The sequence below is a fragment of the Serinus canaria genome, chromosome 2, assembly GCF_022539315.1.
Source record: "Serinus canaria isolate serCan28SL12 chromosome 2, serCan2020, whole genome shotgun sequence".
Lineage (NCBI taxonomy): Eukaryota > Metazoa > Chordata > Aves > Passeriformes > Fringillidae > Serinus > Serinus canaria.
The window spans coordinates 43,942,262-43,967,371 of NC_066315.1; the positions used below are offsets into that span (position 1 = coordinate 43,942,262).

Genomic DNA, 25,110 nt, shown 5'->3' on the forward strand with positions numbered 1-25,110 from the left:
GCTATTGAATTGGGTACTCTGGAGGAGAATGTAGAAACATTGCTCATGCAATGCATTGCTCATGCCATACATTTCCCACCATCAGTCTGAAGCAGAATGCAGATTGATATGATCAGTATTTGACCAGCAAAGCTCCAATATCACCAGATGAACCAGAAGAACTTTCAGCTTAGTGGCAGAATCTTTTCTTAATATATCTATACAATACTTCAAAATATTTGCAATGGATTTATTTCCAGTTGGGTCTAAATCCTCTAGTTTGCCTCCAGCAAACTCCAAATTTATTACCTCTTTTATGTGCAAAATACCTTCTTTATACCTCATATCAGCTTCCTTTCAAACCAGATGGTACTTAGAGTTTATGGCATACTACATTATAGTCACTTACCACCATACATATTGTGTTCTTCCATGGCTCTAAATGTTAAAGGACACCTTTTTGCCCTATTTGAAAGGAGGGGGAGAGCTGAAAACACATGTATTAGCAAAATTGCTGTCATTTATTTCATCACATCAAGGCTGAAATAACCAATCCATTATAAGGGAGGTAGTACATACATTATCTGCTGCTTGCTATGGCAAGCCACTGGCTCAGCACATACAGACTTATGGATTTGGTACATGGAAAACTGCAATGAATGGGCAGTTGTGATGAGCAAAATTAATGCTAATATTTACTGCTCTACCCAATTTCTATATATCAACAGCTTCCCCCTCCCTTCCTGTTTGCCTCCCTCTGCACACACAGGCAAATGTTCCAGCTATTTAATTTCCATCTCAGCTATCACTCAGTAGCAAGGGTGTCAGCAGGGGCTCCAACCCTTTAGAGGACAGAAACGGAGCAGAGGCCTCAGGGAGGTTGGTTTGCCATGCCACTGTGACCTCCTCTTTAGCTGCCACTGTGCCTGTGTGTGAAAAGCTCCAGAAAGATGCTGCCTGCAAACTTTTCTCTCCACAAAACAGTTCAATCAGAATGTTTTGGATCAGCTGGAGGATGTCTGGCTATGCAAAGCAACAGTGAAATTTGGCATCAAATGTTTTTAACTACTGTAACAACATAATATCTTATAGTGGTGTGTATATATATATTTATATATATTATTTTTATATCTATCAAGACATAAAAAAGTATATGTTATAGATAGATAGATAGATAGATAGATAGATAGATAGATAGATAGATAGATAGATAGATAGATAGACAGACAGACAGACATTTGTCTATCTATCTATAGATAGGTATATATAGATCTATATATAACATAGATCTGTTATATTCTTCCCTGGTTGCAACACCCTTAATAAGACCATAAGACCCTGTATTTAAGCTCCTGCTCTATTGATGACAGGGTCAGGGTGAGGCATAAGCAGACTGGATCAGGTGTGTCCTGCCCCACTTTGAGTGAGAAGAGACCATGGGGACATGACAGGCTCTGTCCCTGTGCTCCCAGGAGCTGCAGACAGCCCCTCTGCAGCTTCATAAGAGGGTTCCTTTGGCAGCTCCTGGAAAGGCAGGGATGGGCAGGGCCTGATGTCAAGACCTGGGTGACTTTCCATGTGTTCCCTGATGTTTTTTGCATGCAGCCTTGAGGTTCCTTTTGAAGTCAAGCAGAAACATCCACATGTCCAAGCCTGGCTCTTCACAGCCACCTGTCTATCGATGCAACAGGGCATGCTTGAGGCTTGGTGCTTACAGTTTCTGGGCTCATTAACTACATGTTCAGGAAGCAGATCCATAAAATTCATTAACCCTGGATGATGCATCAGTACTCCCTATGGTGCAGACATCAGCCCTGTACTCTTATTTTTGCAGTATGGACAGCAAGAGCACACTCCAGGATTAGTTCTGGCCAGAACACAGCTACTCCACATGCACACCCCAGGCAGCTGAGCCTGTGCTAAAGCACCTGCCCTTTGGAAAGGCAGGGAGAAACACTGGCTTGCCTGACCACCAATGTAACTGGTTTCACATGCAGTACAACAAAATCATTGCTACAATTGCAGTGTACCATTATTTTCAGGGTCTGAAATGTTTTTCTAATCAAATTTTTACTGTTTTCCTCAATGCTGAGTCGCAGTTGGTTTATAGCTACCACTATCCTATTATTTTTAAATAAGAATGCTGTATTCTCACTGAAAGGCTGAGTGGCAAACCTCGTATTAATTTGTCTCTCCACTTTTCAGCATTCCCATGTCACCCACTTTAGCTAAATGGGAGTTGCGTGATGCACCTTGGGGAGCAAATCCCCATAAACATGCAAACACTGTAACCTATTTATTTCTAAAGAGGAACAGCTGCCCTGTTACACTTGTTTTCTCAAAACAGCCAGAAGATAATGGGTCCAGATTTGCCCTCAGCTCTGTTTCTGTAACCCCTGTGATTTCAGTGCATTGCAGGTGCCTCAGGGATGGGCAGATCTTTGTAACTTGTTTTGCCCTGATCGTTGTCAGAGCACCAGGGTGAGATTGAACCTGATGGGAAGCCTGGTGGCACAGGTGGACTGTGCAGGCTTTTTGTCTTAGAGGCAGGAAGCAAAAATGGCAGAGCAAGTAGCTGGGTCCTCAAGAAATAGCTTTTGCCCACAGCACTTGCCCTTCATCACCATAAAAAATGTATTTCAGCATCCCAGTGACCCTTCCTTCTGGTGATCAAGATATGGGCATTTGTGTCTCAGTATTTCTGTATTTGCCAGGAGAGCTTGAGAAGGAGCAAAACAAGTCATTCATGGCTCACTAGAGCAGTGAGTGGTTGCAGCTTTTGACAGCGTGACAACTGAGTAATAAGATGTTTTCACATGGTGGCCCCGCGTGATGTCCTCAGCGTCTTCATGCTGTACTAGAGATTCCCTGTCCCAGGGAATGACATGTGAAACAGGGCAGTTACATGGTGTTTCATAACCACTGCCTTTGGCTAGGGATGTGCAGTTAGGCTGGTCAGGAGGTTTTCAAGTGCAAATAATTTTTAGCTAAAAAGGGACTAGGGGTAAATGAGCTCTTTTTTTCTTTTTGTATTTGTCTGTGTATTTCAACAAGTTGGTTTGTAAGCACCTGATTCCAATTCCTCCTTGACCCCTCCAATATGAGCATTTGGAGCTGTTTGGTTTATTACAGTGGCCCAGACTTTAAAAGATCTCATTTGATCCTATTAAAGCTGCAGAAGGCAAACATGGGTACAAGTGTTCCTCGGAGAATGACCGGATGATTACAATGTCCCAGGATGCCTAACATGGAGCAGGCTCCTCATCCGACCAACATGTCTCAATGTGAAATGCATAAATATATCAGATTATGCTAAAACCCCTGGGCAGGCTTCGTGAACGTGGTTCTGGCCATGGTCTGGGCTTCAAGGTTCAGCTTGAAAGGTGGGGTTGCCAAAGCAGGCAGTGAGCAGGGTCTGGGGGAAGTCTTACACACGTTCCCGACAGTCATCATGGCAGGGTTCCTGTCTGTGAGACAGAAGGAACAGATTAAAATTTCCCTAAGCAGCCTATGATTATCTGATGCTAAGAGCAAAAATGTCTCTTCTAGGAAAGAAGAAAGCCACAGTCCCACTCAGGAGTGTGTGGGCTCCTCCAAAGCTAATTTATGATGGAGGTGTGGGAATTGTAAATTACTTCTGTGGAAACAAAACTACTGTTACTGCTTCCTGTCGGTTTCTTTTTCCAGGCTCTTCCCCAATTTTCACTTGTTCCTAATTTTCTGAGGAAAGTTCTTTGAGGGGTAGCAATGTACCTTTCAGGCTTGGCTCAGTCTAAAGGTGAATATTTTGAGAACACCCAGCAAAGGCAGCCTGGCTGTTTTTATGATATGTGGGCGTGAAGAGAAACCAGCTATTCCTATTTGTTCCGGTTGCAGCTTCTCTGACCTCATAACTCAAGAAGAGCTGACGCTAGGAAATTTGAACCCAGCTTGTTTTATAGACCTCAGTGATGAAGGAGAAAACAGTTCATGTCTGAAGAAAATCAATTCAATATTTCTAGAGTTGGGAGCAATTAGAATTGAAGGCCAAATTTTGCTTTGAAGTACTGCAGCACAGCCCTCCTGAAATGCCAGTCTGAGGGCAGAGCTCATCCTGGCACAGTTTGTACATATTGATGAAGAATTTAATTCATCAACAGTTTTTCCTAGACTGTTAAGCAGTGGTTGAAGGGAGGAATGTCAGATTTATTCTGAATGAAAGACCCAGTTGCAGCTCTGATGCCAAACTCTAGGCCAAAGTATAAATAATGTTCATTCAGCAAGAAATAAATATCTCAGCCATGTAAACGGGAGGTTTGTGCAATGATCAGAAAAAGGATTTTGCCAGATACAAGCAATTAGCTTTTCCAGATAACGTTATTTATTCTGAACATAGTTCTTACATCCAGTATTGCTTGGTAACAAAATATGCCATCTTCCATTCTTACTTTATTCTGTTCTCCTTTTCCTTCCTTTGTCTTTCTCCCTACTTCCTGTCTTGGGGTATCTCCTTTGTTTTTCCTTCTTCTTTTCTTTCCTTAGAGCAATTCTCCAAGGCTGCTATCTGCAGAGGTTTCCCTAATGTTTTACCCATTCCAGGGAGCAGTAAAGACTTAATGCTGGAATTCAAGTGTCCTTTTGGGGCTTTGACTTAACACGTTGGTGGTGGCAGAGAGAGACAAACTTTCCATTTTTACAAACCCAGCACACAGGTACGGATAGCATCTCAAATTTTGCGGATAGCATCTCAATGGATTTGTGTGACCAATCAAAACATTGAGGGATTGGTCACACAAATCCATTGAGTAAGTTTGAATCAGCCTTTGACTTGAGTTTGTCATTGGGTGAGTTTGGTTGTTTCTGTCAAGCTGAGCACTTGTATGAAATTCCACATAAAATTCCACCAGATCTGCCCCCTTCATCTTCAAATAAGCTTCTTGACCTAAGAAAAACAACTATAGACTGCAAATCATTAAAAGGAGCAGACATATTAAAACCCCTTAAACCCATAACATATTTACAGAAAGTGATTTTTCCAGTTCCTGCCTTTATTGAATTGTCACTTGCTGTGTCAGGCAAACTGCAAATGAGCAGCTGTTATAGAATCAAGTCTTCCTACTCCTAAACCATTGAAAGACATCTCCACAAATGACCCAGCCATCCTCTGACATCTCATGACAAAAATCTCTGCTTAGTGTGACAGAGGTGTCCCTCCAGGTCTAGCTGAGGTCAGTTTGTCAGCTAGGGCTCTGTTCCACCCAGTTCAAAAGCATTCTGCCTCTTGTGGTTTGGAGGCAGAGCGCTCCATTCTCACACCTCAGCTGAGTGTCTGTTGTCATGACATATATTTGGGGTTGAGCAAATGTTGTGTCTTTACTTTGCATTAGGAGGCATCCTTTTAAATTGATTTTATAGTCATAGGCTGCATGCCATGTGTACATGGTTGAAGATTTTGCCATTTGTAGAGATAATGCCTCCAAATGAGTAATTTTGCTCAGGGACTGTAATAGAGGAGACTCAAATGCCTGTGTTTTTATCTCCTCTCCTATTGGAGATGATGCTGTGTGGACATTTCAGACTCACCTCAGAATGCTCCATCTGATTCGCACTACTGCCTTCCTTGGGCAGCCTGTGTCAGTAGCTCTTTCCAACTTCCAACAAATGAAAGAGAAAGACCTTGATATGTATACTGGAAAAAGAGATAGGACCTAAACCACAAGAGATTGAAATTTTTCCTGATTTGATTTTTCATAAAAACATGAACAAAATATAAAAATGAAATATAACTCTGTGTGTGTGTTAATTATAACAAACATTGTTCTGCCCAGACTTCTTCCCTCACAACTGCTGCTATAACGTACTTGTGCCTGTGGCTGTGCAGGAGGGGCAGAGAAAACTTTTCAGCATAATCATACACACATCATGAAAAGACATGTAAATGCATCCCACAAGGTGCCTGCTAGGAATTGATTGGCATAGCTGCCACCAGCAACTCCTAGTCTCTGCAGGGTGAGTTTGATCATATCCATGCCCATGAACAAATGAATGAATGAATGAATAAATGAATGGGTGAGTCTTTTTTTTTTTTTTTTTAACAGAGATTACAATTGGTTATTTTGTCCTACTATCTAAAAATATTTGCTTTCTGCCATCCACTTGTGTCCTCCCTTTCCTTTCTTCCCCCTTGCAATCAGCTCATTTGTTTGAGGCTAGAGGCAGCACTGGCTCAGGAGGGAGGTGTAGGAGAAGCATGCACTGACATGATCCTGTTAATGGACTGTGCCACCAAGATAAGAGTGGAGCTCTGGAGGGGTCAGTCTGCACTGCTGGCTCTCAGGCTGTGGTAGTGACAGAGTGCTCTTGGCCTTGCAGCTCTGCAGCCACAGAGCCAGCCCCTGGATGCTCCAGCTTGGCAGAGCTCTTTGGGTTTCAGTAGGGGCAGATGTTTCACACGAGCTCAGGGTCAGGTCTGCTGCTCTACAGAGCCTGCAAGAGAGTTGATACATGTGTTGCCTGGGCCAGAATCTGAAAATGAAGGTTTAGGTGGGTCCTGCTCAACCCACAGGTACTGCTGCTGGGAAAGCCAAATGAACCAATTCCATTCATCCATCCATGTGGCTGGAGAGCTGTGTGCCACCAGCTCTTTACCTCCGCCGCTTGTGAATAATTAACACCCTCTAGAGTTAGAGAGCCTTCATGGAATCACACAGGAGAAGCTTTAGCCTGCTTTAGAGGAAGATCTGAATCTTCATTAAAACTTAAAGGATTTTAAAGAATAATTTCTGCTGCAACCTGCTGGTTTCATCCCAGCTAAGCTTTCCCCGTGACTTTGTCCCATATGAGCTGCATGGGAGCAAGCAGGAAAGCCCTGATGCAATGTGCAACTGGCACCAGAGCTTGTGATGCCCTCCCTTTCTCTCCAGACAGTTGTTTGGGAGCCACAAAGGGAGCAAGATTTAAAATGTTTCCCTTTCAAGCAGCAGTGAAGCACAGCAGCTCTCTGCAAAGTGACTCAGCCTGCCCTTGGGCACATCTCTTTTGCTGCCATTCCAGAAACGATGCAGCAGAACTCTCCAGCTGCATCCTCTCCCCATCCTCCTCATCCCTGTCCTACACTCACATCAAGGTCCATCTCAGGTAGCACAACAGAGCTGTTCAGACAATTCAGTGCTACACAGACAGTCCTCTTATATCAGAAAGGTTTTGTTGAGGGAGGCTGTGCTCTTCCTGTGCCTCCAGAGATGCTGTATAGGTGACTGGCCAGTAAAGAATCAGCTAAAATCTCCTGCTCAGATAAAAGCTTGGTGTCAGATGTTTTGCTTTCCAGTAATGCCATATAAAAAAACCAAATCTCTCTTGTTTTCAGGGATCATTTTTAAACTAGCTTGTAAGAATTGTTATCATATTCCCCTTTTAATCATGCTCTGCCAAGAGCAGCTGCTCTAGGGGTGAAAGGGTGTTTGTGTCCAGCTGCTCCCAAGACCCCAGTGAGTGAGCAGAGACAGCACTGCCTCTGTTTCAGTTCAGACTTGGGCCTTGCATTGCTCCCTGTCCTCCTTATTTTCTGGAAATATCACCTCTGGACTGACTCCAAACCTGAAATGTTTTAGCCCTGTTAAATAATTATTGTGACAGTTATATGTCTCTTGAAACCACAGGCTTATTAGGGAGCCATAATTTTGGTCTGTGCCTTAGGTACATTCTTCCCTTTTACCCTCCTTTCTGTTCTTTCTAAACTATTCCACATACATTCTTAACATGTGCCAAAGATTTCACATAGGAAAAGAGTGAAAGTTTGGAAACAGCCCTGGATAAATTAGGTAATATGATGTAATTTCAGGGAATAAGTCTGGGTATTTTTTTCCTCCTGCATGGTATGTGCCACGTAGCTTGGAAGATCACTTAGTGCCTTGGACACGTGCGCGGTAGCTTGATGATTTTTCAAGAGACATGCTGAAAAAATGGAGTTAGCCAAGCCTGAACCCAGTGCAAAGAGTTACACAGCCTTTGAGCTTCAATTAGTAACTAAACCCAAAGATGAATCTGACTGTAGAAATTAAAAATATGTCAGAAAAAAAGCCTGTAAAGCGCCCAAGGCGCTGCTGATAAATATGGAATATTTGTGTCTTACAAAATGTATTTTTTCATAATTACCAGTATATGGATTTGTACTGTTCAAAGCCCAAACAGTGAATGTTCTGTGATGGATGCACAATAAAACACGACTAATTGGAAGCATTAATTTAGACAGAGGCAGAAGTTGACATGGGGCTCAGAGTAAGAGATTCTTTCTATTACCATAGCAAGTACAAAGTGCTTGCCTGTAATTTACAAGTTCAAATCACACCACCTTCACAAACAAATCATTGCAAACTGTTGCTGTGTCATTTTTTCCTCTTTCTGTTTTATTACATGTCTGATAAATATCTTGGACCCAAGGTCATCTTCAGGAAATAGTTGTAATGCAATAGAAACCTTGCTGTAGGTGCTGCTGTGTTTCTGGCAATGTAATTGACAGTGAGTGAGCATGCAGGAGCAGCTCCCAGCAGGGACACTTTTGAATAAATATACAATAAAGAATCACAGAGGAATGGGAGAGTAATAAAGGGCTGTATTCCATACATCACATCCCCCCAAAGCCTCTTCTTCAGGCCTGTAAGAGAAGAGGTACATGTCAATTTTGCTGCTCCCCCTGCTTTATCTGCCTGCTCCCACCCCAGTGCCAGTTCAGTAAAGTGTGATCATGTGTGGTGCTCCTGGCACGTGGCTGATGCCGCCACCATCAGATGGAAGCAGCTCTCGCTCCAGTGCCTTTCTCAAGAAGTCAGATTCTGATTGCATGAAGATACAACCTTAGGCAGGTTTCTGGTTATCTTAGGGATTTCAGCCACTGACTTGGCTCATGCCAGATCACTTGTCTTTAGCCACTATATCAAGCTACTGTTTGTGAGTAATCTTGGGCTGAGCAGCTGTTTTACACATCTTACTGAAATCTCTTATTTGACTGAAACACTGATTTCCAGCAAACAAGGTAAAGGGGGAAATTAGGCACCCAAGCACCCAACCAAGGTTGTGCTAAGCTATCTGGATGGCTTCAGATGGTCCACCCAGTACCCAGTTTTGAAGAGAACAAAAGATGAGCCTTTCCACTCCTTGCAATTCTTAATTGCCCTTAATCTTCATATTATTTCTTACTCCTAATTTGGCCACTGGTCTTCAACTTCCAGCTGTATTTTACTTCTTCAGGTCCATTTACTGTTTCCTCTGTTCTCCTCTGAGAGTCATTTGTACGTTGAATAATCTTCCTAATTGCACAGGAGTTGCCCTGGATTATCCTGCTGCGGCAGAAGCCACCATCAGTCCCAGGGGGCTTTTCCTGACACTGCTCTCTGTGGTCCTGGAATTGGTACCTCAAGCAAGCCTTCTGTTATTTATTTCCATCCAGTCCTTTGAACCCATACTGAACAGGGCTGAAACTCTGCACTTAAAATTATGTCCTTTGTATAATGCTTCTTGATATTCCTTCCTCTTGGTGTCCTGACCTTGGCTAAGGCCAGTGCATTCTCTTAGCCACAGTAGTTAATGCTAATGCAAGGACTAATGCTCCCTGCAGTTTTAACACTGATGTGCCACACTTAGTGCTCTGTCTGCAAACAGAATTACATCCTGATACTGCACTTTGCTGTGGGAGTGATTTTGCTGTTCGGGTACAATGACAGCTGAGAATGCTTAAAAAGAGAGAGAGGGGGAAAATGTAATAAGGCAAAATTGTGACAAGACACTTTTGTCAGTATTATCATTGCATTTCATGGGAATGTAACATCTGACTGCCACACAGCTCTTCCAGCATCTGTCTGGTGAGGACTCAGAGTGATGTTTAATTGTAGTTCATTCAAAGTGCTTGAACAGAAAGTTCTTTGTTTGTCAACAGCTCCACTGCGCCCTAGTTTCAAGATTATGTTTTGCATATTAATAAATTAAGTCCAGACCAAGGAAAGCCTGGAAAAGAGCAGTGTAGGCAGTAAAAACATGTTATTATCTATTTCAGAGATGAATTTGTCTTTCCAAACGCACCTCTGGGTATGTTTGCACTTGCACTGTTTCTAAGGAAACAACTCACAGCTGTGTTGGAAGTTTGTTGCCAATGCACCAGCAAATCTCAAGCCCTCTCTGAGGCCCAAGCAGTCACTCATATTAGGGGCAGTGCAGTGAAGCCAGGTGCTACCACTGAGGCAGGCACTGACACTACCAGAAATCGAATGTCCCTGTTCCGTGGCTGGCATTTTTGCATTCCCACCAGAAAAAGAAATCAATAGCCTTCAAGAGCAGAGCAGCTGGGTCACAGGGCAGAGGCACAACTCCCTGCAAAGCATTAGGACAAGCACCTCAGCACTTGGCTCCTGCAGTGCTATCCCAGTGTGGGACAGCCATGCACTGGAAAGGCAGAGGTGTCTGAGCACTTGGTGCTCTCAGTGGACACCCAAGGTTGCTGCGCAGCTCTGCACAGCCACCCTGCTCTTGGAGGGGAGATGGTGCAGGGAAGAGATAGGAGAGCAGCTGCCCTCAGTTTTGCCTTCTGATGCCAGCTCGCCTCAGCAGTATCTGAAAAATAAGCACTGTGCTTTGGGAACTATGTTATAGCCTGGCTGAAATGAAATGAGGCTCCCAGTGTAGTTTCTGGAGGAGGAAGGAGAGAGATAAGATGTCCACGTCATATCACCAACAACATAACTGGTATTAAGGAAACAGAAGTCAAGGATGAATGAGCATTGGGGCTGAGCTAACTTTCACATCAAGAGAAGATCCCTGAAGGGCTGTGTGCTGACAGGGCAACATGGAAAAGCTGGTACACTTAATCTCTTCACAAGGGCTGCTCTGTGAATAATCAGAAGTTGTTAGGGTTGTCAGTCCAATTTCCTTCCAAAATAAAATTAAGTGTGGAGGTGATGACATTTCAGAAATGGGTAAAGTAAATTCTTTCCTGAATATAAACAGAGGCAGGTTTAACCAGAAAGGAGAGATGACTAAAATATCCTACCTGTAAAGTACTGTGCGAATAAGGCTGCAGTAGGGGCCTGCACATTATTATTGCTGGAATTCCAAACAGTTATTCTGTGTTGATGGTGTCAAGTGCCAGCCTGTCATGTGTAAGGCAGAGTGACTTTAGTCCACTATGAACACTTTAATCATTGAAGGTAAATGATGCTTCAGACATGCAGTATATTCCTGTGGAAGGACAAGACCAACACATGTTCAAAATTGCATTCCAAAGCAGCACACACGTAGTTGGTAGTGGATCTTTTATTTCTTTTTAATGCAAATGGGGATGTAAAAAGAGGCCATCCACACAGAGAAGTGAAACATTTTACTTTGTTGTGTAACTGTATTCATGCTGAATTGCAAATACAAATTGCAAAGTGAATGAACTGCAGAGTTGATAGAGCAAATTTTTATAAAGTGAGATCCTCTTCCTAACTTCACATGTATTTCCATTTACATTACTCATCCCCTGACTAATCAAATACTTTGTGTCGTTGTGTCATCTCACCCTTCTGTTCCTTGTGTATGATATTGAGTATCTCCACCTCTTGAATCGAATTCAGAAGCAATAACACTGAGTGAAATACAAGCAGTGGAGTCCTGCTCTCATTAGCAGAAATTATATCCAGCTCCTGCTGTGACCTTACTTATAAGTACATATGATTTACTACACCAGCTTGAACCATCATTCCTTCCAGACCAATACCCAGCTCCAAAGCATGGCAAAAAATCCATATCTCAATACCTGTGCAATCTTGCAATTCACCTAATGGAGCAAAAACCCCATTCTTCATCTCTGCAGCCAGCAGCTGATATTCTCAAGAAGGGAATTTGATCTTCTACTTTTATCTTTGTATGTCCTAATGCAACATGCACCTCTGACTTTCTGGAGTTCCAGGCATGCACTCTGGTTTTTTGCTGTGCAGGGGCTTTGCTGACCCCCTCCGGCCACAAGCAGAGCTCCTTGGAGAGCAGCTCCCAGAGCATCCACGTGGGTCAGTGTGGATGGACCATGATGAACATCCAGATTATTCTGAAATCAGCTTTAGCTGAAGCCAGGTTCAATTCAAGACAGCAAAGAGGCAATACAACTTTTTGTCCCAGAAGCCAAAGGAAAGCTGTCTCTAGTCTGTAGGAAGGACAAATAGAAATGAAAAAGAGCTCACTTCTTTCCCTAGCAACCTTACATCCACTCCAGAGGCCTTGCTAGCCTGTATAATCCAGCAGATAATAAAATCAGATAATGAAACCAGCACATTACAGCCTTTCTGGCTGATTTATGTGCAACCTCACATCCTTGTGCTGTTCTCACAGGAGAAAATCTGGACATGGAAACGTTCACTCACTAATATATCCCAAGTCCATCTTGGGAATAATTTCCATTTACATCTGACCTTTTGTATCCCCAAACCAGTCCCCAGTCCCCCATACCAGAAATGCTGACTCCCTTGATCCTGACCTGGTTTGCTTTTCACTTGCCCAGATGATAACCTGGGACTATTAATAATTTGCACAATTCTTCCCTGTCCCCTGCCCATTTACTCACTCTGAGGCAGTGTCCCTTTTCCTTCAACTAGAAATGATCAAAAAATCAGAATAAAGCTTTCCTGCAGGTAAATATAGTAATTACTTTCTAATTGTGTCTTACCTGCTCATATAGCAAATCAGTGCAAGCTCCTCATTACCAGCTCTCATTGGAGATCAAGCACAAGGATAACCAGGCACTTGGAAGTAATAATGTGTTTGAAGGGGAGCATAAGTAATAAATCATCCAAATTACTTTCAGTGAGTAGATGAAATGACAGAAATACCTTCAGGGTTTATAGGAGTTAGTCAGCCTGTGCATTATGACAGCATTCCTCCTGGCTGCAATATCAATGCTTCTGTACCTGCAGCTGAAGAGTTTAAGCACAGCTTTTGCAGGTAGAGGAGAAGAAGGTTTGCACTGTCAAAGCAGAGGATTCACAAGTGGGGTGCTCTGCTCTGCCTCACCAGTTGTCATACAGTGTGCTACAATGTTTGAAATCAGGATCAGGAGTTAGTGAGAAAGATAAACATTGGGTGGATGGAGGATAGATAGACAGGGTCGGTTCCTTTAAGTGTTTCCTTAGAAAAGACAAGTTGAAATGACTGTGCTGTAATGAAAGAGTAACTTGAGTCCAGAAAAAGCATCCTTGATTGATAGGTAAGTCAGTGTAAATTACTTAGAGCTGGAGGTTTAGTCCTGAAGAAATTAGGTTTGGAAAAGGTATATCATCTGGTGCTGGAATCAAATGCCTTGGACTTGGTTGTCTCCAACAGCAAGTGGAAGGATTTTGAAAGGAGTGCAGCAGGCACAAGAGCTGTGTGGTTTTGGAAAAAGGTTTGTGCATGAAGTGGTTCCTACTTCCTCACACTACCCACCACTTTCCAGTTCAGCAGGCACCAGACATCTTGCCTTGCAGGGGCCAGGAGCAGCTGATCTGTAGTGTGCTGTTTCTTTGAGAGGCAGCAGCTCCAGTTTCAGCCCAATTAGTGTTTTCCCATTTACCCTCTAATATCTGAAAGAAAAATGCTTCCTAATGCATCACCATGGAAAAGCTGTCAGGCCCTGGTCCACTCTTTATGCCTAATGCATCACCATGGGAAAGCTGTTCTAGTCCACTCTTTATGCCAATGTAATGTTGCTCTGTAGAGCTTGTTGTTCACTTGGTGTTCTGTAAAAGCTGGCTCTGAATGTCCAAAGCAGTGGGACTTCATCTCCTGGAAAGTATCTATGGGGACTTCGTTTCTCCTTTTCAAACATCACTTCTATTTATCCCTTCTATTTATCCCTTTAAATTGCTTTATGATGATGCAATTTAAATAGGTAGAGGGATATGAGGTGGGATTCCTCTCACCTAGTTTTTATCACCTGAAGGATGGACATCAAGTTAAAATTCATCATCCTCAATGTGACCTCTTTTGCTAAGGCAGGAGAAGTGCCTCTCAGCCTCTGGATGGAGTGAATTGCCTGCCAGAGCCATGACTACCTTCAACTAAGCACGTAACTTTTACATATGTGAGTTACTCACTGTTTGGGGAGCTTTCAGAAATCTTTTTAGCATGGCTTTGAATCCTCCCCTCTCCTTTCTTATCAGTGCTTGGGAAATGGACACCCTGGCTTGAGTTAGCATCAGTGACACCAACTACATCCTCTCTTTGGCAAGGTCCTATTTTAAGCTTTTCATCAGAGGCCACAGCTATTTGTGTCATTGTCAAAACTCTTCAAAAGGTCCGGTGACATTGATGGTAGGTCTCTTAGAAGCCAAAGGTTCTGCAGTAACATAAATAGGATCAGCAGCACTAAGTGCAGGTGAAAGAAAAGCCAGCTGCACATCCTTTCTGTCTCCCTTGGCAACAGCATCCTGCCAACAAAAACTGCTGCCAAGTCAAGGCTGGAGAGGAAGGGATGTGCATTTGCAAAGCTGGGGCTGGACAAGCTTTGTGTGAGGGGGGAGCTGTCAGACCAAGGAAATGCTCATGTGCTTTTAAAAAATATTTTTTGTTTGTTCCATGTGTTTTTGGACAAGGAATGCACAGAGCCTCTGTCCTTATGAAGAGTTTTCGTCTGAAATTCCAAACGACAGTCTATGCAGTTTTGGGCCATATGTTTCCATCCATGACAGCACTCAGGGAAGAAATCTGTGGTGAATTACTACTTACAGATGTGGCAAATCCCCCAGTAAAGGTTAAAATACGTGGCATGGTTCTCTTGTTACGCCAGCTGCAGCTTTGTGCTAAATCATTGTTTCAGCAGCAAGCTCTTAATCAGCCCCGAGTTCTAGAAACTGCTAAACAAGCTGATATTTTTAAGGACCTTTTCTTTTTTATAATTCACGAAATATCTTTATTTAGAAAAACCTTCAGACTGGAAACAGTAAAGGCAAAAAGTGAACTGCAAATGGCAGGGAGAAAAGGAGCATCATCACAAAAGCACAAAAATGCAAAGCAGACCTAAGATTATTATTTTTACTCTGTTTTTCCACATAATTCATAAAATTATCAAACCTTTGAAGACAGAGTTTGTGTAACTGTGGGTGAAATATGCTTGTGATATATGCACCTGCCTACTCTCCTGATAGGGACTCTTGTCCCCAAAAATCAGCATTGGCGTCACTGTCAGAGTCTCCATAGCTGCTAGTGCTGCCACATCTCAAACCTATTGTCACAACATCACTTCTTACAGATTTGGCCACAGCATCAAAAAAGAGGTCTGGTGGCAACATACTTATTTCCAAGGCCTGGAAAAAAATTAGGATATTCTCACCTGGTATGGTAAGAGAGAAGAAAGAACTGGATTTTCTCTCTAGAAAAGTATTAGGAATTTATTTTGTGAGGAGCCCATGTAACAAACTGCTTGGGCTGTTGCAGCGCCCTTGGGTACAACAAGAGCTCTGAGTCAAAAACCCTCAAGAAGCCCCCAGCTTGTTGCTCTCTTAACATTTTCCTGTGCCTTTTGAGGGATTGGTATTTTGCTGCCCAGGACACTTTTTTGTGCTCTCCAGGCAGCGTTTTTTTCCACAGCCAGCTGTGCCAAAGAGACAGAGAGAAACTAAAAAAAAAAAAAAAAAAAGAAGAAATGGAAGAAGAGAGGCAGGATTATGACTTCAGTAATCACAGGATCTGTGAACTTCTTTATGTTTCCGAGTTGAAATTGCCCATTCACCACTGAGGAGTGAAGAAATAAAATACAGAGTGAGAATTTTGATGCCAGGGAAGGAGAAGGAGAGAGGGTGATCACTATTTCATTCCCTGTGTTTTCCTCTGACAGGAATATTAATATCATTAGAGATAATTGAATAAGTGGAAAGCCTGGTGGAGGTGCAGAAGCAGGAGGTAGATCTCTAAAATCTATCCACACACAAAAAGCTAAGCTCTGCTCTGGAGGGAGGGCACTCTGCCTTGGAACTGGGACTGAACAGCCTCACAAGGGCATGCAGCTGGGCTGCTTGTTGCTGTTTTGTTCCCGGAAAACAAGAACTGCCAGCAATCCTCTGGCATCTGAATAGACTCGTGTCAGACAAACTGTATCTGGACTTGATGGGAAACCAAGCTGGAATACCAAGCAGCCCTTCGATCTGCTGGCAGAGAGGGGGACTGGCTCAGTAAGTAATCTTGCCTTGCAGTTGCAAAGGTACTCCATAAAGGAGTGAGCCCTCTCGCTGCACAGCCCTGCAAGACACGCCTGCCTGGGCTGTCTCTGTCCTCATTCCTTCAAACCAGTTCCAACAATAACAGCAACTCCTGCGTGCAGCTGCCTCATTAGAGAGATGTATTTTTCCTTTTTCCACTGAGAGATGAAGCTTCCAAATCCTTGTGATGTGAGCAGGTGAGGATGTCTGCTGACAAGTCCAAATGATATTTTCAGGTAAGTGCTTACCTTGAACGAGCAGCTAGAGTAAGGCTCTTTATTACCCTCCTCTCAGTAATTACTGTTACCCTGATTGTCAGTATGCCTTTTCACAAGCTTGAACAGCTCCAATATCTGTATTTATTTAGCTGAGTAGGGGATCTAAATAATTTCTAAAGCACCTATCCCTGTAGTATCTGTGAGTCTCTAGTGCAGTGTTAGAACGAATTGGGAACTGCTTGCTCTGCGACTACACGACACTGTTCTTTTTGTAGCACCTATTGTTTAACTCTCTGGAGGGCCAGAAATTAATTTTGATTCACAGGCTCACTCTCTCAAAGTCTGTGGTGTAAGTGCATTTCAAAGCAGTAATAGTGGTCTGCAATGTTTCTGTATCTTTAAAGGACCGTGACTTCTTGCCACATGAAAACCATAACTGCTGTTACTGTTGTTGCACAGGGAGTGTCAGCAAGAGCTGTTTAATTTGTGTTTGTACATGTGATTTCCAGAGCTTCTGCTGGTGCTGTTTAATGTTACTGTAAATAGAGCTGTTACTCTCTGTGTCTCTTTCCCTGCATTTTACCAAATGCTTGTGTGCTGAATTTCAGGTTGATCACTCATCAAATACCAGGGAAAACAGATAATAACTTGTAAGTTAATATCTGGGATTTCTGGCATGACAGATAGACTTTCAGAGAAGAGAAATTTTCTGTGCAGAGTAACCTACTTCTTTTTCCCTCAGTTCTGCAACCAATCACAGAGATTAAATTTGCTTAACTCTTTGTTTGTACAAAGGCTGCTTTATTGTGAGTGAAAATCATATTGCTTAGACAGACCACAAAGAAATGACCATAATGGAAGTAATAATACACACTTTGTGCACAGTTTCCACCTATTAAAGATTCATTTTGCTCCCTGTAACATTTTAGGTTTGTTGAGGGACACATGAGAAGTTACTAATGTTGAGAAGAAAGCTTTTGTTGCAAAAAAGCTTTTGTTTCTTCTTGTTATTGTTGTTTGAAGAGGTTTTTCACAATCTTCTCTCGCTATTACTAAGTCAAGACAGGAGCACAGAGAGGCTTCAGCCTCCCTCACTGTGTCCATGTGCACCCAAGCCCTGGGTCTGTAGATAAAGGGTCCTTTGTAGGACAGCTCCCGTTGCTTTCCTTGCCCACGGCAGTCTGAAATAATGAGTCCGGCAGTAGGTCTCTGCGCAAAAAGCTCTTCCTGCCTTCCTAGAGCAAAAATGTTTGCCAAGCACTGCTCAGGCTGGCTCTGTTTGTCTTGCTGCAAGGTCCGAGGTAGCAGGGGCCAGAAGGGGTCAAACGCCAGACTGAGCTCGTTGTGCATTTTCATTTGCTGTAGAAAACGTAAATGTGCAGCTCAAAAGTTTCCACTGCATCTCTGGCAATTAGGACTTGATCCAACGCTTGCTAAAGTCATTGGGAACCTTTCCATGGGCTTTAGAATAGGAGTTACATAAGTTTGTGTTGTTTAAAGGGGGTGCCCCAGGGAGGCTGAACGCATGAGCTGACTCGACAGCCACATGTCTGCTCTGCCATGTCATGCAAAAAGGCTCCTCTCAAAGTGGCCATGAAGGGTCCCAGGCAGCAGCAGGCAGTGTGAACTCCTGAGTGAAAAAACCTTCTAATGCTGTCCTGGGCCAGGACACTGGCTCCTCATGGAGCCTCCCAAAGTCCAGAGATAAAACAAAGAACATAAGCAGCTGAGGCCTGAATTGCTTATTTTTTCTGTGAAGGAGGGACTCAGTTCTGTCACTTGTGTGCAAATAAAAGGGTCACATGGAAGTTTCCAAGTGGTAGAACCCTGAGGATTTCATAGTCTAAGAAAGTGAGGTACTCCTAACTCCAGACTTTTCTGAGACTCATTGAAGATGTAAATCATGGTCTTTTAAAGCATTGCTGTAAAGGAACTGCTTCATTTCCTTCACAAACTCAACTATACACACCATTTCCACTCTCATGCGAGTGTACAGTGGGAAGAAGCACTGCAGGGAGATCCTGTTGAGATTTGAGCCATTGCACTGTGTTGTCAGGAAGAAGTTTTTATGGCTAAATGCACATCCACACCCTCTGTGTACATTCTGCCGTCACTCTGCTGTGTTTCATCCTTGAGTTAATTCATTTTGTACCTAATATGCCCTTCCTGGTGCACTGAGCACTATGCAAGACCACAGTTCACACCACAGAGATGTCAGGTCAATCAGCCTTCTTATTAGGGTTGAATGGATTTAATGTAGCCATAAAATTAGGTTCCAAAAGCATGAATTTGGCACGTAGCATCTAAAACACAAACCAGTTTGGTCTGTTCTGACCCTGAGCTCCTGTACCTTAGCAACAGCCCCTTATGAAAAAACTTAATGGTGTGAGCTGACCTTTGAAAATATTATTATTTGCTATAATGTGCTCACATCAGTCTGTATTACTGTTGCGCCAGCAGATCCTAAGGACTGCCAGTCCTTACTCCAAAGGGCTCATGCTCTAAGTAAAATCAGCTCTAAGAGCCTTAGGCAGCCAAAATGAAGGCAAAGACTGAAGGACTGCACTTTGAACATTTGTTATCTCACCTGGAATATCAAAGTTTGGCACGGAGAACTTGCTGGCAAGCAGAAGGCTTCCTTTCAGTGGCAGTAGAATTGAAGGTAAGCTGAGGCACTAGGGGACAACTGGCATTGTGCCCACCGTGGTCCTTCCCTTAGTACGGGTGCATTTGTGAAGCACAGACAGAGGGAAGGAAAGGAAAGGGAAGAATGTCACAGCTGCTGGATAAGTCCATTTCTGGGACAAATACCTCCTGTGCCTGAGTACCAAAATTTAGAGTATCATTTTCCCAGGCTTAAGCTAAAGTTGCCGATAAGGGCAGTCCAGTATCAGGGAATTCAGTAAGAGCCTCACTTTGTAAGACTTTGCCTATTCTTGATGACAGAAAAGTAAGTGAGAGCTCTGGGCAATCAAGTCACTGCAAATCCAGACAGAGCATGCTTGGGTGATGATGCAGAGCATCTAAAAATACCAATTCCAGCTTTACTTTTGCTTTCCAGCAAATTAATTCTACTTAAAAGGGCCACCAAAATCCACTGTGAAGTCCTTATCATCAGCTGTTTCTCTCTAAATATACAGCACTGGCTATTTTTACAATGATCCTCTAAGCTGAATATTTTTCCAGTAGTTAGAGGCACAGATTAGCTCTGGTGGTTACTGAAGGAATTACTGTGGGCCATCCAACCAGCAGAAAAAAGTGTCCTAAAAAGCTGTAGCTTATAGGGCCACAGTGACTCTGCAGAGGCTTTTAAAGCAAGAGTGGCAGATGAGCAAAACCTGACTGCCTCAACTTGGGATGGCCAAATGTCATGGGAGTTATTGTTTCTTGTCAGATAAATTACTTCTGATGTAGTATTTCCTATAAATATTTATTCATGCTTTACAAGCCACCTAAAGGTAAGAGCTAAATGCATCTGGTTTCCCATGCCTGATGTGTGGTGACCTGCTACCACAACAGACTGCCCAGAGAGACTATAAATGTTTATAGGGGCAAGCCTCAGCTTTATCAGTATTTCAAGAAGTGGAGATGGATATTAGGTGGGTTTTCAGCAAAAGATCAGGGTTTCTAACCTCAGAGCACGATATGCAGAAAAGCTGACAAGTTCTTGATTCTTTCAGAAATATCCTGGAGAAAAACATTGCTCCGGTAGTGATGGGGGTTTTATGTGTGTGAGGTGTGAGAGAAGGTAGTTACACAAAGAACATCCAAAAATTTTAATAGGCATTACAATCATTATAATCTAGTATCTCATAATATCTGCCAACGCACTTTATCTTGTGTGCTCAGAACAGCAGGCCCAAAGTTTCCTGGACCATTATCTCCACACACCAAATCCAAAATAAATCGTCATCCTTTCCTCTTTGAATTTGTTCTATGGCAGCCACTTGTCTTGGCATGAAATATTAGCCATATGGACACTAGAATATCTGCTTTGACCTTGACCTCCCAATAAGCAGTGCCAAATATGTGAGGATAACTCCTGCCTTTTATTTCCAAGAGTGATGCTCCATGGGTACTGCCTGATCTGCTCTCCTGGTTGCATTTCAGTGTAGAGAATTCACAGGTTTTAATTTGAATAGGTGTTCTGCTAAGAGCATATTGTTTGTGGCTGGCTAGGAACTGGGAAGCAGTATCCCAGATGATGGTTTATTTGGCAAAGATATTTATTCCAGAAATTAAAAAAAAAAAAAAAAAAAAAAGAGCTAATTTTAGCATCAGGCAGTGGAAAGTGTATTGCTAGTAATTGGCTCTCACCATGTTATTTAGTCAATGTTTTCGTCTTCTGGATACTCTTCAAAGTAACAGGAGGCTGCTGGGGGCAAGATGAGCTGAATTTTTTTGGTTGCAGAGATCTGCACTTCTCTGGTTCAGAAATGATGGGTAGTATCACAGTAGCACATTTAGCTGGGTAAGAGGAACAGATACTGCTCCTTTGGTGAGTTTTTGCTACATGTATTGCAATGATCATGCATGGGTGTGAATGATATTTAGGATTCAGAATAAACTAACTTCATCACATTTGCATTTGCCCAACATGAAACAGAATCAAGGCAAGCAGACACCTAATCAGAGATCTTCTTCCATTTTCCCAAGTCCCTGTCTTCCTTTGGCCCATAACAGACAGTCCCAAAGAGTGTAGATCTAAATGCCATAATAAGACTCATGGAGAAAGCTGGCCAACTAGGAAGGGTAGAGCAGGGGGCAGGAAGGCACTCCACAGTCCTGGCTGGAAGTTGATCATCACCCAGTTTGGAGTCCTGCAGCTTTGACCAACTCATCTCCCTGATTTGTTAAGACCATGACAACATTTTTCACCTCGACGCTGCTGGCTGAAATCCACACTAGCACAGTGCTAATGGTGCCATCTGATGATGCTCCATGGACTGTGCAAAATGGATTTATTCCATGTGCTTCCTGGTAGGCAGAGATCCACATTACACTCGACAGCTTCAACATATGGAAATGGTGACATGTGATTGATGTGGTCCCTGCAGGTCACGCTGACTCAGGGCGTATTAGCCCTGCATCCCGGGGAGGCTTATGCTACTGCAGCTGCCCACCTCCATTATCTGAACTAGGAATAAATGAAAGAATTGATGTTCCCAGCGGTGTGGATCTGGCACCTCGTGAAATTATGTGCAGTTCTGAGGGAGGTGGGAGGCAAAATTCACACAATTCAACCCCACAGCACATGTGAGCACAGAACAGGTTACAACCAAACTTTGGTTGTGGGTGCGAAGGGCAGTTGTGTCAGATCACAATAATCACAAAGTTCTTTAAAATGGCTGGGATAGCTGTGTGTTCTTGTTAATTTTTGACATTTGGAGTGACTAGATTTTCCAAAGTCACTCAGTAAAGCACAGCATGTATAACCCAGGTAGCCCTCTCATCAGACATCCCTTCTTGACCTAATTTTCAGCAAGGCCTAAGCAGATGCTCTTTCAAAAAACAGATTGCTTAATGGCAGCCAAGACTGGAGGCAGCCAAATTTAGGATTTTGCAGCCAAAGGAGTGAGCAGACTAAGGTTTCCCATAATGATATGGACATTCATCTGGACACGTCCTGGACGCCATGAAAATGAGGACGTCTGTTGTTTCTGTCCCTGAAATGTAGGATGCTTTTTAGCTTCTCCAGGGAAGTCGCCTGACTATGGCATTTAAAAGCTTCACATTAGTCAATGCTGCAAGGTCCTCTCTTTCTTTGCAACAGAAATTCCCTGTAATCTTGCTCATCACTCTCATGACCATGGGGTCGCCACAGCTCCTGCAGATTTGTCTTTCTCTTCCTACTTTCGCAGAGAGGCAGACAAAGTTGGATGTTAACTCTTCTGTCCTTCTGCAGAACATGGAAGGTATTCCTTCCTGGGAGATACACAAGTCGTGCTGTCCCCATCCACCTCTTCCTCCCCAGGATCTCACTCTCTTTTTGTGTTTTTTCCTCAGGTGTTCTACTGATCTTGGCACTGACAGAAGAGCTGGTGTTTTCTGTTCAGGTACTGTCTCCCACTGTCTCCTCCTCTCAGGGCTTCCCGATGAACACTACAACTGTCACAGCCATGGGAGCAACACCTCACCACAAAGACCACCACACGGCAGAGCCCCTTCCCACGTCTGCTCAAGCCATGTCCCACCCCATCAGCCTGGTGGAGAAAGCCCCTTCCACCGGGCAAGACCCACAGAGTGGCCCTCGCATCAGCGAGAAGGAAACTTACCATTTGTACAACCAGAGTGCTTTGTACTCAGGACAGTCTCGTCCCAAGGGGAAAATATTCCAGGTTTTCAAAGGCAACTTCTCAGAGTCGACAGAGCCTTACCTAAAGACGACCCTGCACTCTCCCTTCCCTACCCTGAGGAGCCCTTTCACAGACCACCCGTTTCAGTCCCAGACCACAGCATCCAGCGATCCAAATGGAATGGGGCTGGCAAGAACTACACACTCAGACCCTTCTCCCCACCGCAACACCTCGGGAAGCCTTAGGGAAGCAGAGCGAGGGGATGGGACCGAGGTAGTAGTACAGGAGGCAGATTTTGCCACCACAACTGCTGGACCATCAACTGATCCTGAAGCAGTGTCGGTGCCTTTTAAACCCACCCGCTATGGCACGTGGGATATGCTGAGCAAAAACAACTCTTGGGTAACCCTGAATCTCAGTACAAATGTCCCTCTGTTTGCTGGCTCCGGATCTGCTACAGCAGCAGCTGGTCACTCAGTTCAGACCAGTTTTGATGTCAGCATCTCGTCCTCGGCAGCGGGAGACCCCGAGGGACTGACTCCGACGCAGCACGGCGCGGTGACCAATGCCACGGTGCCGGGCAGTGCCCTCTCCTCAGTGCCTGCCACCAGCTTGTCCAGCTCCACCTCCACAGCTGGCTCCACCGCCACTGGGAACTTCCTGAACAGACTGGTTCCTGCTGGGACCTGGAAACCAGGCGTGCAAGGAAACATCTCCCATGTCACCGAGGGGGACAAACCCCAGCACAGAGCAACCATCTGTCTCAGCAAGATGGACATTGCCTGGATCATTCTGGCTATCAGCGTCCCTATATCCTCATGTTGTAAGTTAATTGCCACTTTATTTTGCTTTCTCTTTCCTTAATATTCAGATTTTGGCCCACGATTTAAGGTCTAGCTGGAGACCTAACAGAGGCAGGTCAGCTTGGGATGGATGAGATGCACGGGCATCACATTTACTGACCAGAGTGTTAAACTTCAAAATTCAGGACTAAAATGTTACAGTCAAAGAATACTCACTCTATTGCTATTAAAAATCTTTTGGGGTAACTCTCCATTTGAGGGTGTAACACTAGCCTGAACATGAAGCAGCTTTACTCCAAGTTGTTAAGACAGTGATCAAAAACTTGATCAAAGACAGTGATTCTTTTAGACAGCAATTCTTTTATCTAGAAACTAGTATTTGCTGCCCTGAAATTGGAGTTTAAAAGCCCACTGCTAACCCAAAGGATTAATAACATCTGTAATGACCAATAATTCAGGAAACACCTGTTTTCCAGTGCAATAAAGTATTTCATTGCAGGTAGTGCATGAACGATCAGATTTTAAAATCTGATGACCAAAGTGCTGGTTTCCTCCATTTTAATTCCAATTTACAGTTGCCAAGGGAAGAGAAAGAGTTGTAAACTTTGGCCTTCAGATACCTGGAGTCAGCCACCTGCAGGACCAGGGCAGGTTGGGTTTCCAGAGCTGGCTCAGGGTCTTGTTGTTTGATTAAATTACAAAAAACACATGGGAAATTATGAGCAAGCTAGTGAGTGCTTGGCAGGATATCCTGTGCCTACCTGGGTTGTATCAGCTTGGTGGGACAACATATTCTCTGGAGTCTCACTGTCATGAGGTGTGCTTATTCTGAGCTGTCTGGAGTGAAACAAAACCAAACATTTCCCAGCCTTTGCTGCCTGAGGAATCATAAAGGGGTAGCAGCCAACAACACTGAGTATTAGTGCTGTTATTTACAGCTGTGAGCTGTACTGAGGACAAGGCTAGATGAGCTGCCTGAGCCAGTCTCACACACAGCTTATTCCAGCCAAAAAGGACAGTGCTGCTCTCTCCTACTCTTTCTGGTGTGCAGGTACCTGATCCTGCCCCTCTCCTTCTTCCTGGGCCTGACTTTTTATCCCCCTGAGACACTTTCAGATTGTTAAAGTGGCAAAAAAATACTCACTTTCCTCTTTGGTACTTTCTGATCACCCAGTGAGCTGAATCAGCCCCCCACAGAGTCAGATGAGCATCCTTCACCCAGAAAGGATAAGGCTGCAGGAATGCAGACCTGGAGAGGGGGCCATACTAATCCTTTCAGCAGCTGCAAATTATTGGATTGGGTCAGCATATTTGTGAGAGTCACACCTCTGGGACCATCAATTCTGCTATTGCCAACATGGTTAAAACCACAAGTGAGAACGAAGCTTAAGGCTAAAAGATGGCCAATCAAAGAGAAACCAAAGCAGAATTTGCATGTGCATTTCTGTGCAAGATGGAGAGGAGAAACTGGCACTTAGGAAGCATGTGGTCAGAAGCATCAATATTTGATGATTTGATGAATATGCCTTGTCTGTCCATCAATAGAACTAGAGGATCAAATAAATTCTTCTAAGAGTTACGTTTTGAGCCAATATCCAGAAAGAAAGCTGAGCTGGATAGAAAGCACCTAAATATAAAATAA

General features: G+C 43.6%; 1 protein-coding gene across 7 annotated transcripts in view; it reads left to right on the plus strand.

The window, feature by feature from the left end:
* TMEM108 (transmembrane protein 108) overlaps positions 1 to 25,110 on the plus strand; it is a 161,654-nt gene that overhangs the window by 127,798 nt on the left and 8,746 nt on the right. For 6 of the 7 annotated variants that reach the window (XM_018909661.3, XM_050971570.1, XM_050971569.1 and 3 more), the window contains one exon: positions 22,376 to 23,488. In XM_018909661.3, the coding sequence (XP_018765206.1) occupies positions 22,376 to 23,488 (1,113 nt within the window). Of the gene's footprint in view, positions 1 to 15,821; positions 16,388 to 22,375; positions 23,489 to 25,110 lie in introns of those variants that run through there. The other variant, XM_009086181.4, reaches the window with a different exon arrangement.